The following is a 12,058-nucleotide window of genomic DNA, read 5'->3' as shown; positions in this document are numbered from 1 at the left end:
GGCAAGCAGAGACAGCAAAGAGCTGGCGGCCCCAGCGCCTAACTTCAGAGCACTGAAAAAAAGCGTCTGGCTGCTGCTGTCCCCACAGGGAGAGGCAGGATGTGGGCAGCATGGCTGGGAAACTGGGGCATGCACCCTGAAATGGGGCCCCTTCGAGCCTGAGGCCATGGAGGTGTCACAGGCACACCTACCCTGTCCTGCAGGCTCTCCCACCCTGTCACCTTCATGCCAGGAGGAGCAGGGGTGTCAAGAAGCTGGTGCTGTTAGTCCTACGCGAGGGTTAGTCAAATGCAGCTCAGGAGGGGGCTGAGAAGACCTAACAACCTTGCCAAAGCAAAGGGAAACATGCTGCTCACTCTTGCTCTCCCCCTCCTCCAGTATGTTCCCGACCACGTGCTCCCACCCCCTTACTCCTTGCCAGCCATCAGACCCCTCTGTGAGCCAGGTTGTCTCATGAAAATGGCAGAAAAGGCAAGACTGGGTGGGCTGGGAGCAGGGATAAAAAGAGGGGAGCAGGAGAGGAGGAGGGGGAGCAAAGGCTCCCCTGTCAGTGAGAGCCACGGCTGCCTTGGCTCTGCTGCCCATGGGCCCACAGCATGCCATCCAGCTGGTCTGGAGTGGGGACATGCACAGGCTGTGACCCAGACTATGGGGACCAACATATTTTCCACTGGCTGCTAGATGAGACTGGCAAAATCCTGCGCTGGCTGCTGGACAGGCAACCTGTGAAATCCTGCCTCCAATACACTCATCAGTAAAACTTCCCTGGCCTCACTGGGGTCCTCATGTTTTACATATGGACCCTATAAATAGCAGCTATTTTTACTGCTTACTAAACTCCCAGATCCTGAACTATTATGCAGGAAAAGGCAGGGAACACATCCTTAGTCTCACTTAGCTGAGTGTTCCCCCTCTGCTTTCTGTTTGCCTGTGATTTTTAGATGCTGCAGCAATACGCTTATCTTTGGTTGCTGACATCTGCTTTGCCGACCCATAGGAAAGGCTAGAGATTTATGGAGTCTGTAATCAGCTACCACAGTAATGCCAGCACAGCGCTGAGGGAGGATAAATGCCAGCAGGGAGGGATCAAACTTAGCTGGCTGCCACATCAATGTAAGCACAATGTACCTAGGGCCAAATTCTGCTCTCAGTCACGTTGGTGTCAATCTGGAGTAGCTTTACTTAGTTACCTTTGAGCAGACTACAAAAGACTGAAGATTTAAGCTTGAAAATGGCATCTTTTAACTTTTTCTAACTCATAAATAACTTTTTTGAGTGAGAACCCTCAACCTCCACGTTTTTCTCACCAATTCCGATCATTTGTTTATGTGTGCAAATGCACAGTGAAGCCTGACAGTGCCAAATATGCAGCCTAAAAAACTGCAGTGTAGTGTTTCATCCCGTCACCCACCTTAGAGGCCAACCCACTGAGAGGGGGAGTTTACCCCTCCACCAGGGACTGTGGGACGAGATCCTCCTGTCACCACAACGGGTCTAGACAGCGCAGTGGATTGCAGAGATACCCGTCTGGGTCCCCAAAGCAGCACTGCTGTCTTAGCAAAACTCTCTGCCCACCCAATGTAATAATCCCTCCAGGGCTAATTAGCTCCGGCACAATGGCATGCTGACGCAGTGCTAACTGTTCCAGCTCGGGAGCTTGCGTGGTGTGTGTTAGCTGGCAAAGCCATACGCTGTTGCTTTGCACACGTATGTAGACACATGACTGTCTCCGGACACTCCTCATACCTGCCATAGCGTGGGGAGGCTGATAACTCGCTGCTGTTCACGTACTCCTTCACAAAGAGGACCCCTTTTCTAGGAAGGGATGGAAACAGAATGAGAAGCATTTGCATTAGAAAAGACTGGAGCTAATGAGAGACAGTGCAAGGGACCACATGTGTGCACTTGGACACGTAACGCATGCATGAAAAGGCACAGAGTGAGATGCTGTTGTTCTTGAATAAATACTGAATATCAAGCACTGTTGCTAAATAACACCTAATATACCCCTCTAATTAACCCACCAAAACAAATCAAGTTAATTAAAATGAATAGGATGGATAATACAACTCTCTCATCCAGTTATCCCCTGTTTTGCAAGGATAAGTCTTTTTCAAATCATGTCAGGATTATGCACACAATAAGTATTTAGAGAGCTTGCGGTTCTGCCCGTTAACATTAAAACCCTACTGGCACAGCACTACTTACAGTGGCTGTTTTGTCACTGGAATATCTCCAGCGTTTTCAACCATTATAAATTGCTACTGGTTTGTTTTGGGGATGTTTTTGCTTACAGAGCTGACCTTTCTTGCATAGTCCTCCCTCTTTAAAATTCTGATTTCAAAATGACATGCCCCCATCTGTCTGTCTGTCTACAGCTCTGTTGCCGATCGAGGGGAGACACTGTGCCCACCGGCTCTCTTCCCAGAGCCATGAAATGAACTAATCAGGCTCTTTCTCCATGGTGCATTTTTGTTGCTGCCTACAAGCTATGATTAATCCTCTCTTCTTATATGAGCAAACTAAGCCATGTCACAGCTAAGGAAAAAAAAGAAAAGCTTTTTTTTTTTTAACTTAGCATAGACACTTCCCATGTCAAGTGTTTCAGATGAGAGTCTCCTACTTAGACAGGTGTTGTGATAAGCAGGCTGTAGCAAGGCCAGGAGGACTCAAATACTGCCCATCAAAGCCTATGCTGACCTCTCCACTTTGAAACCCCTCTCTAAACTGTGTAAAACTGTGCAGCAGTTTTCACCTCTGAGGTGGAGCCTCTGGAAACCACAAATCCCAGAATACAGCTCTGAGCTGACAGCTGCACCGTGACAGGACGCTATCTTCTGTAATACATGACAGATGAGGGTCCTGTGCCAGCTCCACCGAAACCTGATACACTTGCTGTATGTAGACTGCTCACTTGCTCATAATTGACAAAGCAAAGAGTCTTCCAGAAGCCCTAAACCTGGGATGAGTGCGTATGGCACGAAGAGCTCCATCGTGTCCCTCCAGCTACAATGTGGTATGGAGGAGTCATAATTTTGCCACGCTAAAGAGAAAAGACACAACTCATACCGTGAGCTACATCCTGGTCTCTCAAAAAGGGCACCTGGAGGAAAGTACCCAGCCCATCTCTCCCTTTTGGGTAGCTCTGGCCATGATGGTAACGTCTGTGCTCTTAGCCAGAAGTGGCTGAGAAATGTCCCGTGGCCCAGATGCCAAGCAGCAAAGCCTGGCTTGTCTTCACCAAACAGGATGGCTGCATGCAAAACCTGTATTGCAGCGGGAGGATCATGACCACCCGTTGCTCTTTACCCGGCAGTGCTGGAATCAGGCTGGTACCCAGAGGCCACTGGGCTGTTGTGCGGTATGGTGGCAATCGGACTGCAGATCCTCTCACTCGAACTGGAGAGAAGCCTGGCAAGAGAGAAGAAAGTCTATGGGCACCGGAAACATGAGCCATGACATGATCCAAGCCGGCAGCTAAGAAAAGACCTACTACTACTGTTAGGAGGGTGTAATATTAAGGCCCTTAAGCCATACAGATTAATTCATCTTTACTACAGACCAAAAAGGCTCCTTTCTCTTCTTCCATCTGCCACATAACAATACTACTTCCCTGGAGAAGTGATTTGGAAAAGTATCATTTATAGAGCCCCAGGAGAAAAGATCAAATAAGAGCTTCAAATAAATACAGGCCGTAAGTGAATCATATAGCCTGCACGGGAGCAGCATGGGAAACGGCACACAACATATTGCAGGAGAGGAGGAGATGGGGACATATTGGCCAAAGTCCAAAATACTATCCCAGCATAACTATCCTCAACTTAATAATTTCAAAAGCTGCAGAAGGGAGAAGGTGGCAAAACTACAGCTACTAAAATGTCTTTGGAAAACAGCTCTGCCTATCTACTCAGCAATGAGACCTGTTAAGTCTGCCTTGCAGGGATGAAGCTGATCTTGCCTGGAGCCAGTCCTAGGCTACCCAAGGATCTCGTGCCTCCTGCTCACACCCACAACGTACTCCCCTTTACAGATCCAACACTCAGACCTGTGCTGGTGCCTCCATACAATGTTGGACCGCATGTGAATGGACTGACACTGCCATGAAAGACTGCAGAAAGCCCAGGGTAATGGTATTCCATGTTGGATACCCTCCTACCCCTTCCAACAGCCTTGTTCAGGGACCAGTTCAGTCATTTAATCATTGACATTCTGGAGACAGCGATCCTCTCTCTCGACATCTCTCTTTGCTTTTAGCTCTCTTTTTTTCTGTAGCCTCTGCAAAGGCTGATTTCTGGTCAAGGGATGGTAGCCAGCAACCAGCCCTTCATTCTCCTGTCACTCTGTTCTGGCACCCCACATGGTGAAAAATCTCCAGAGACGGATGCATCACAGACCCTGTGCGGGGTAGCTTTTGCTAGGAATGGTTTAAGTGTAGCTCTGTGCCTCTAGATCACACATCCACTCCCTGGAAACGATTCATCTCTCTCTCAGCTGTTGGCTTTGCTTCCTAGCTTCTCTTCCACAGCAGTTTCATGGAGGTTTCCCTCACACACCAAGACTACCCATTTACCTGGTGCTGTTATAGTTTAAGCTGTCCATGTAGAACGGCACCCTGTGGCTTCTCTGGGAAATGGACATGGTGGTATCTCTGGGAAGGGAGTCGTGGCTATGAAAGGAAGTGATACAATCTCAAGCACTGAACTTGAGCACGTGAGGGATTCTCACAAGTGGTGAGAACCTTGGCTAAATGTCTCCCTGCTTAGCATCAAAATCACCCACACGCCACAGCCATCCACACAAACAGCACCTCACTGCACATGCTTAGATCCAGGAGAAGGGTAAGAAGTGGGTCAGGACACTCCAGATCCTGAATAAACGTAGCAGTGGGGTGTTCTTTGGGTTAACAAGTCTGGATCCCACCCTTTGACTTCTTACCGTCCGGCTGTGGGGTTAAATTCACAGTGCCCCCTGGCACTAGCGCTGTCATATCTGCCGTTCCTGGGGCTGCTTCTCCCATCATAAACTCTCCCTTCGTAATCTGGGGTAGGTCTGGCAAGGAAGCACAAAGCCCTGATTACATCATACCAGGAGTCACTGGAGTCCCCACGTTGGCTAACTAATATTTTGTCTCAGCAGTCACTATCATGATGCATTCTCCCTTTGCTCTGCCCATTTCACCTGTGCTGGTTCTGCAGCTGCAGCATATATACAAAGCTCTGAGGTTAGGAAAGCAGACCCAAAATCTAACGCTTGAGCATAAAGCCAAAGCAGTTCATAAATGGATATATCTTCGATATTGTTTCCTTTCCCGGCGCTCACCAAAACCACCACTGCACCATCTGCACGTGTGAACTGCTGACCTGCTGGCCCATCTGGGTGTCAGACCTGCACATCTTCACTTTTCCAAGACAGAACTCATTATTGGAATGGCTTTAACCTGTGGGCAGAGCTCAGGCTCTTTCAGTAGAGAAAATGAGCTTATAGCTTACGGTCATTCTTTTCTTGCAAGTGCCCTGGGGCACAGATTATGTTTATATTGTATATCAGCACTTTGATCCTGATTAAAGCTGCAGGCAACTGTATAACTTAATGTTAAACAATGCTGAAAAACACTGCAGATCAATGCTGCATTAAAGAGAGAAAGAGGGACAGGCTAAGTTCATCGTAAGATGGGAAAAACCCTGCTCTGGGCAAGACACGCATTTGGTCTATGATAGAAACCCAAGGGCAGGAACGAAGTGCGAGTTTCTTGCGCTGCAGAGAGACATGTCAGCATCACACAGTGCCGGGGGGGGTGGTGAAGTACAGGCTATGAAGTACAATAAAGGTCTGTCCCATTTTTTCTAGTCCTAGTCTGCAAACGACTGCAAAAGCAAATGAGAGCTTTGTGACACCAACTTGCAGAAAAATGCTAAAAGAGGTGAAGGCTACATTCAGATCACATGAATGTAGACATATATATAAAAATAGTAGTTATAAGTGGACAACTTGTCTCTTATGTCATTGAGGGTCATGAGAAATAAAAACCAGACTGCTCCTGAACCATCATCTCTGCAGTTACAGAGACGTAGATGTGGTCTCTACACATCTGTCAGGTTTCCAGGCACCATGTAGGTGGTCTGAGTACAACCTGCCAAGAACTCTCCAGTGTTACGGAGCAATTATCAACTCAGATTTCCTGAATCCCTTCTTCAGCCCTTCAGGTCCAAAAATGATCTCGTTCCATGTGTTGTGAGACCTGGCAATATTGTTGATCCCCCTGGGAACAAAATCCTGTTCTTGCTTCTTGATGCAGTGATTGTACAACCTGGACCAGAGTTTCTGGCAAATATTTCTGTGCCAGCAGCTTTCCCCATCTCTGCATCCCATCCCCAAACCCTTACCTTCTGGTGCTGAATACTTGGCTGTCTACATAGGATGGTATCCTGTGACTGGGTGCTGACACGCTGGTGTTAAAAGGCTGGCGGTCCATGTAGAGTGGCATGGGATGCTGGGTCTCATATGCACTGAGAGCACTCTCTTTTGAGCTGAAGTTAGACCTGCTAAAGAATTAGAGCCCATTTGACCATTAAGCCAGTGACTGTATTTGCTATCACCAGCTCACACAAGTGTTCAGAATTTGCTGAGGCTGGATCACGCCTCTTTCTACTGGCAATAAGGAAAACCTGGGACACCATGCTGTTAAGAGGTACTTAAGGGCAGGGGGAATGGCAGAGGTCTATACTACTTCCCCTCACCTATGTGAGCTGAATTCCCAGCACAATGAAATGCTGCAAGATTCAGCAGTCGCCTAAGTTAATTTGTTAACTGAAATGACATATGAACAACCATATGTGGGTGGAATCCTAAACCTAATATTCCTTTTGTCAGTGTCATTTCATTAGCGTACACTGGGCAAATTTACGTAGGTCCAGGACTTCAGCCAGGTTTGTATCAAGAAGCAGGAATGGCAAAGGATGAGGATTTGAGAGCTACTGATGGGGAGAAACAAGAGGATAGTCCCACTGTACCTGGCTGCCACTGGGCTAGGCTCGTTGTGCCTCCAGTCTCCTGGGCTCTCATGGTGACTGCCTGTGGTGGGGCAGGTTTGTTCCTCATAAGCTGGAGTGATCCTGGTCAGGGAGGAAAAAGCCTGTTAGCAGCTTTAGCACTTGTGTCTAAACCTGTCCACTGTGGTGAGTAAATGCAGTAACATCACGATTATGTTGGTTTCTGAATTCACTACCCAAGAAATGAGCACCTGTAATGCCTTTGAACAGGGCAACAGGGAGCACACAAGATGTGCGAGGTAGCAGTAAGCATGCCTGGTCCCCTGGCTCCGTACCTTTCCCGGCATGGGTCAGATTCATTTGCACATTGGGTCTCTAGAGCAGTGATGCTGCTTTCTGTAGGTAGAGAGCTGGACCTGCCAAGACAGAAGACCATTATAGTCTGCAGAAGTGCCACTGCGCATAGAATTACTGTAGGATGTAGATGCAACCCCTGGTGAATCTCCTACCTCAAGAAAAGTACAATATCCCTGCATGGGAATATGCCAGATAATCCAAAGAGATGTGAAAAAAAAAAACAGAGGGAAGATACAGATCTCTTAAAAAAATAAGGCTGAAAGGAAAGAAAAATAAAGCTCCTGATGAGCATCAGTTACCTGTTTACTCTTTCCAAACTTGACATTTTAACTCTGATCATTTAGTTATGACCATTATGGGTTATCCAGTGCCTCTATGTTACATTTCAGACCGCTAAGAGCATGAGCTGGCCTCGTTTTGGTACCATCTCAGAAGTGTATCCACTAGATAAACCCACTGCAGAGCTACCCTGGATTTACAGCTGTCTACATTCATCTACAGAAAAGTTTGTTTGCTTTTTCTATCTGGTTTTGTATGTTTGTGCATACCAACCCCTCTGGGAATACTGATACCCTGTAGAAAATCTGAAACTGGCTTGGATTCCTGCATCAAAACTGCATTTAATTAGACTCTAAGAAATGAATTCTCAAAATGCTTTCAAAGATCCTGAAACATTAAGGTTGATGAAAGAGGAGGCAGCCCTTACACTTTACTTGCTACTAGCTGAAGGCTTCCCTTCACCAGCATTAATTTGATCCCTGCAAGTTCGCTAAGGGGGTAAAGCCACAAAACGATTGGTACAGTCACCCAAGTGAAAGCAAGATCAATTTATTTTTGATTCCTCTGCGACAAAGGTAGACACGTTAAATTCTTACTTCTAGCAAAACACTAATGTTCACTGTAGATTCCCATTCAGGTTGGGATGTTCTAAGTGCCTAAAGACGACGTGTTTGTCCAGGAGCTCAGACTCAAAATCAATTTACTGAAAAGAGCAGGAGATAACTCCCAAGTCCTTCAGTGGAGTGATGCTGCAGAGGCACTCCTGACTGCTGCCTTGGTAAGTCTGGTCCAAAGTCACTGCACCTGGAAGCACTAAGACTCTCAGATCAGGACTCTGCACTTCTCTCGGTAAAATGGTAAGCTTGAGGGCTTATCCAAAGGAAGTCTGTGGACTGGGGGAGGCATGGAGTGCGCAACAAATGGAGTTTTATCCATCTTGGTCACTTTGCTGGGGGTACTGGAGAGAAAGGGGAAGTTTTCTCTCTGTAACTTCTTTCTTCAGCAGTCTAACTTCCATTCACGTCCCTGGGGACTGAGAGCAGCTCCTTCTGCCTCCCTGCATGATGAACTACAATTTGGAGTATTTGTGGTACATCCAGGATAGCTCCGTTTGTCAGAAGAACCCAGGAGGACAGGACACTGACACCATTGCTCTCTCCCTGCTGCTATTCCCAGCGCCCCTTCCTGAGCTCCCTCCTCCACAGTCCTCACTAGCCACGCACTGCTGTCCCACCACTCGCTATGTATCTCCATACATTCACAAAGAAAGCCCAGCTTGGTGACTCCTAACCCCAAACACAGCATCCTCAGTCCCTTCTCCAGAACCACCTGCAGTAAATTCCCCATGTTCACTCATCAGAAAAAGCAAGCCCATTTTTTCTCTTTCTTTCTTGAAGTGACTTCTTCACTCTGCACACAGGGTGATATCCCCTTGTTAATGTCCACGCTCCCACTAGTGCTGTCCTTGGAGCATGGCATGGACCTGGGGGAGAAGAGCAGTCTGGTTTACAGGTTGACTTGAAGATGGGTTGTTCACTGAATTACATGTGTGAGGAAGCCTAATTTCACCAAGAGCTTCAACTCCTCAAATTTAGGGGGAAAATATGGACAAAAGCAAAGAAGTCAGTCCACAAACTCCTTCCATTTGGACATTTAGCCCTGCACTGTTTTGCATGAGGCAGGCTGAAGGCAGCCACCACAAACCCAGTGGAGACCCAGGTCAGTGGGAAGGAAAATGGTCCAGTGCCAGGGTGACCAGAGTACAGCCCGAGACCTGACGCTGACTGGATAAGTTCAGAAATGAAACCCAGCGTTACCACGGAGGTGTTACCTCATGCCAGATTATGTTGCTTATTGGCACATGTCTCTAGAGGCAGTCTCTGCTTCCAAATTTAAAGTCTAGGCAGCAACTCCTGGCAGTCCAGCTGGACACTGTTTGATGCCTCCAGCTAATGAGGATGTTTTCTCCCAGGCTTTCATATAAAACCATGGTAAAAGGTTTACTCAGTAGAATAAGGCACAAAAGGGGAGCCTGGGAGAAGATTTTATCAGCATAGGTATGTGGGGGAAGACACGCAAGGAATTAACCCTCATCCTACAGGAAAAGGCAGGGGGGGTAATTATCTAATTCCTTACCTAGTCATGCTGGGTTCATGTTCAGTACGTTCCATCGACCTGGGAGACTCTGGGTGGACATCACGGCCAGGAGGTTCTTGTCCCTTCTCAGTATGGTTCTTTGAGTCCAAAAACCTAAAATAAAGATCCGTGCTTAAGGCAGTGGAGAAAAAACATGCTGGGGTAGGTAGACATCCATTCCCTTGACAGGAGCCATGAGGCAGGGAGCAGGAGACACTGTTTGGCCAGAGCTATTCCAAACTGCCCTGGTACCAGATCTGATGGGAATCATGCATACAAATCCCATTCTAGCTTGCAGGATTGTAGCTAAAGGCCTTTCATCCGAGATTGTCCCAGAAGGAAAACGTTAGGCGCAGGAGAACGCACTCCTGTCAGAATTCCTCAGACTGACAGATGCTTCTAACACCTCAGGACACACTCATGCATGATTTTGCAGCATTCATAAATGCTTGGATAGTATTTGCTGAGATCTCTGGGCAGCAGAAGCTACTGCCTGCCACTGTAGTACCAAGGGAACCATGCTGATGCCGAAGGACTTATGTCACGTGCTGTCAGCGCAGAAACCGTCTCTTAGACTTCACACGTTGTGTGAGTCCATCTCATCCAGCTGGCTTTTCCCATCGGTACAGGTGGGATTGCCTGCTGTAACGTGCCATTATGAAGTCCTCACTCCTGGGTGCAAAGCAGAGCAGCTGTTCTGTGGTCTCAGTTACAGTGGGAACAGAATAAGACATGAAGAATTATGAAGTGAATAGATACTGTGGGTGAGTCCTGCTGACCACTTACCCTTCTTGGATCAGCTCTGGTTTATGGTCATCTGAGGCCCGCGTGCTCTCGTGCCCCCTTTCTCTAGTGATGCTACCCTCTTGGGAAGACCTTGCAAAGGAAAAGAAACCCCACTCGTGGCTGCCAGGAACAAACACCTGAAAGTTCAGTTCAGTGCACACTGAGAAGAAAGTAAGTCACCAGGCTTTGGTGGAGGATATTCAAGGGCTAAGCTGTAACCAGCACAATGAAGCACTGACTTCAGCACGGCAGAAAGCACTGCTTAACTGCTTGGAATTCAATGGATGGGTCAAGCAGCAACTTTTTCACATGCTGAAATTAGCTCTTTAAAATACCAGACCAAACTATGTTTTCTCTAGACAAATATGCTGCTTTCTAGCATGAAAGTAGACCTGCAGGGTATTGGATTATTTATTGTGGCTGTATCATACATCAGGATGTGTATGCCAGGACAGGCATCGCATCTGGTACAGTGTCTGATAATACCTGAGGCTGAATTTGAAATGTTCCCCCTGTCCAGTATTCTGAAGGTTTTTCTGTAGCTGGACTCACTCATTCAGTGTATCTAGCGATAACACTCAACACACCTTCATCTCCCCTTGCCTTTCTAGCTCAAACTCCCTTTTCTCAGGATGCATGTTGACTTTGCACAGGACCTTTGGAATAACGATGCTGCTGTCTCTCAGAGAAGAGTTGGACCTACTGGAGAAGGAGTCCTTCCAGCATGCTAAGTACAGAGCTGGACTCTGAGGGAATCGCTAGGGAAATGGCTGTGTTGGAGCTGTGCTTTATGAGACTCAACAGCTCCGTTTAGCTCTACCTTTTCCCCTGGAACGGGAAGGGCCATCGGGAGCTTTCTGCTTGACAAAACTGTTCCAGACAAGGAGTATTAGCCAAGGAAACCTGACCCAAGTCTTGCCAGCAAGGAAGGATGGTAAAGACATGGATGTCCAAACAATGTTGGACTGAGGAGAAACATGGCCTGTTCCTAGTCCTGCTGCTAATTCAGGATGCCATTCAGCCATCCATGTACAGCTGGCATCTGAAATAGGCATTCAGTGGAGACATCTAAAAGGAGTGGAATAAAGTATTCAGCATTTCTAGAAGGATCTTTTTTTCCTCACTTGTGGCAATAGAGGAAGTCTGAACAACTACTGCAGAGCAAAACCTCTCTTTCCTCAGCAGACTCCTGATGAGGGAGTCAAGCGACTCCTCCCTTACCACAAGTCTTTTGGCAAAACACTTTTTAGCTCATTGGGTTTCTGTTTGCTTATCTAGTGGGATAGGAATCCCTGCGGGGAAGCACTGTGGCTGCCCCCACTAAGGTTTTAGGGCATACAGTGCTGTAGAAGTGATGATGATGATGATGATAGTTCTTTGGCTGTATTTCCTGTAACTTTTTAGAGACCTTTGCCATCTCTGCACTAGGGTGCAAAATCCAAAGTACTCAAAAGCTGCACCAGTCCGTGCAAATGGACTCCCAGGAGTGCGCCCCAGTTGTCCTACTGCCC

The 12,058-nt window shown here is 47.3% G+C and overlaps 1 protein-coding gene across 3 annotated transcripts in view; it reads right to left on the bottom strand.

Annotated features, from left to right (window-relative positions):
- Window positions 1-12,058, bottom strand: part of ZNF185 (zinc finger protein 185 with LIM domain) — a 54,470-nt gene that overhangs the window by 4,390 nt on the left and 38,022 nt on the right. For 2 of the 3 annotated variants that reach the window (XM_072876971.1, XM_072876972.1), the window contains 9 exons: window positions 10,548-10,637; window positions 9,762-9,875; window positions 7,325-7,405; window positions 7,011-7,112; window positions 6,384-6,542; window positions 4,936-5,049; window positions 4,571-4,666; window positions 3,310-3,411; window positions 1,747-1,815 (listed from right to left, as the gene is read on the bottom strand). In XM_072876971.1, coding sequence (XP_072733072.1) covers window positions 1,747-1,815; window positions 3,310-3,411; window positions 4,571-4,666; window positions 4,936-5,049; window positions 6,384-6,542; window positions 7,011-7,112; window positions 7,325-7,405; window positions 9,762-9,875; window positions 10,548-10,637 — 927 coding nt within the window. The remainder of the gene's footprint in view (window positions 1-1,746; window positions 1,816-3,309; window positions 3,412-4,570; window positions 4,667-4,935; window positions 5,050-6,383; window positions 6,543-7,010; window positions 7,113-7,324; window positions 7,406-9,761; window positions 9,876-10,547; window positions 10,638-12,058) is intronic. The other variant, XM_072876973.1, reaches the window with a different exon arrangement.

Source organism: Ciconia boyciana, chromosome 12 (assembly GCF_034638445.1).
Source record: "Ciconia boyciana chromosome 12, ASM3463844v1, whole genome shotgun sequence".
Taxonomy (NCBI): Eukaryota; Metazoa; Chordata; class Aves; order Ciconiiformes; family Ciconiidae; genus Ciconia; species Ciconia boyciana.
This window is presented reverse-complemented; position numbering and strand designations above follow the sequence as displayed.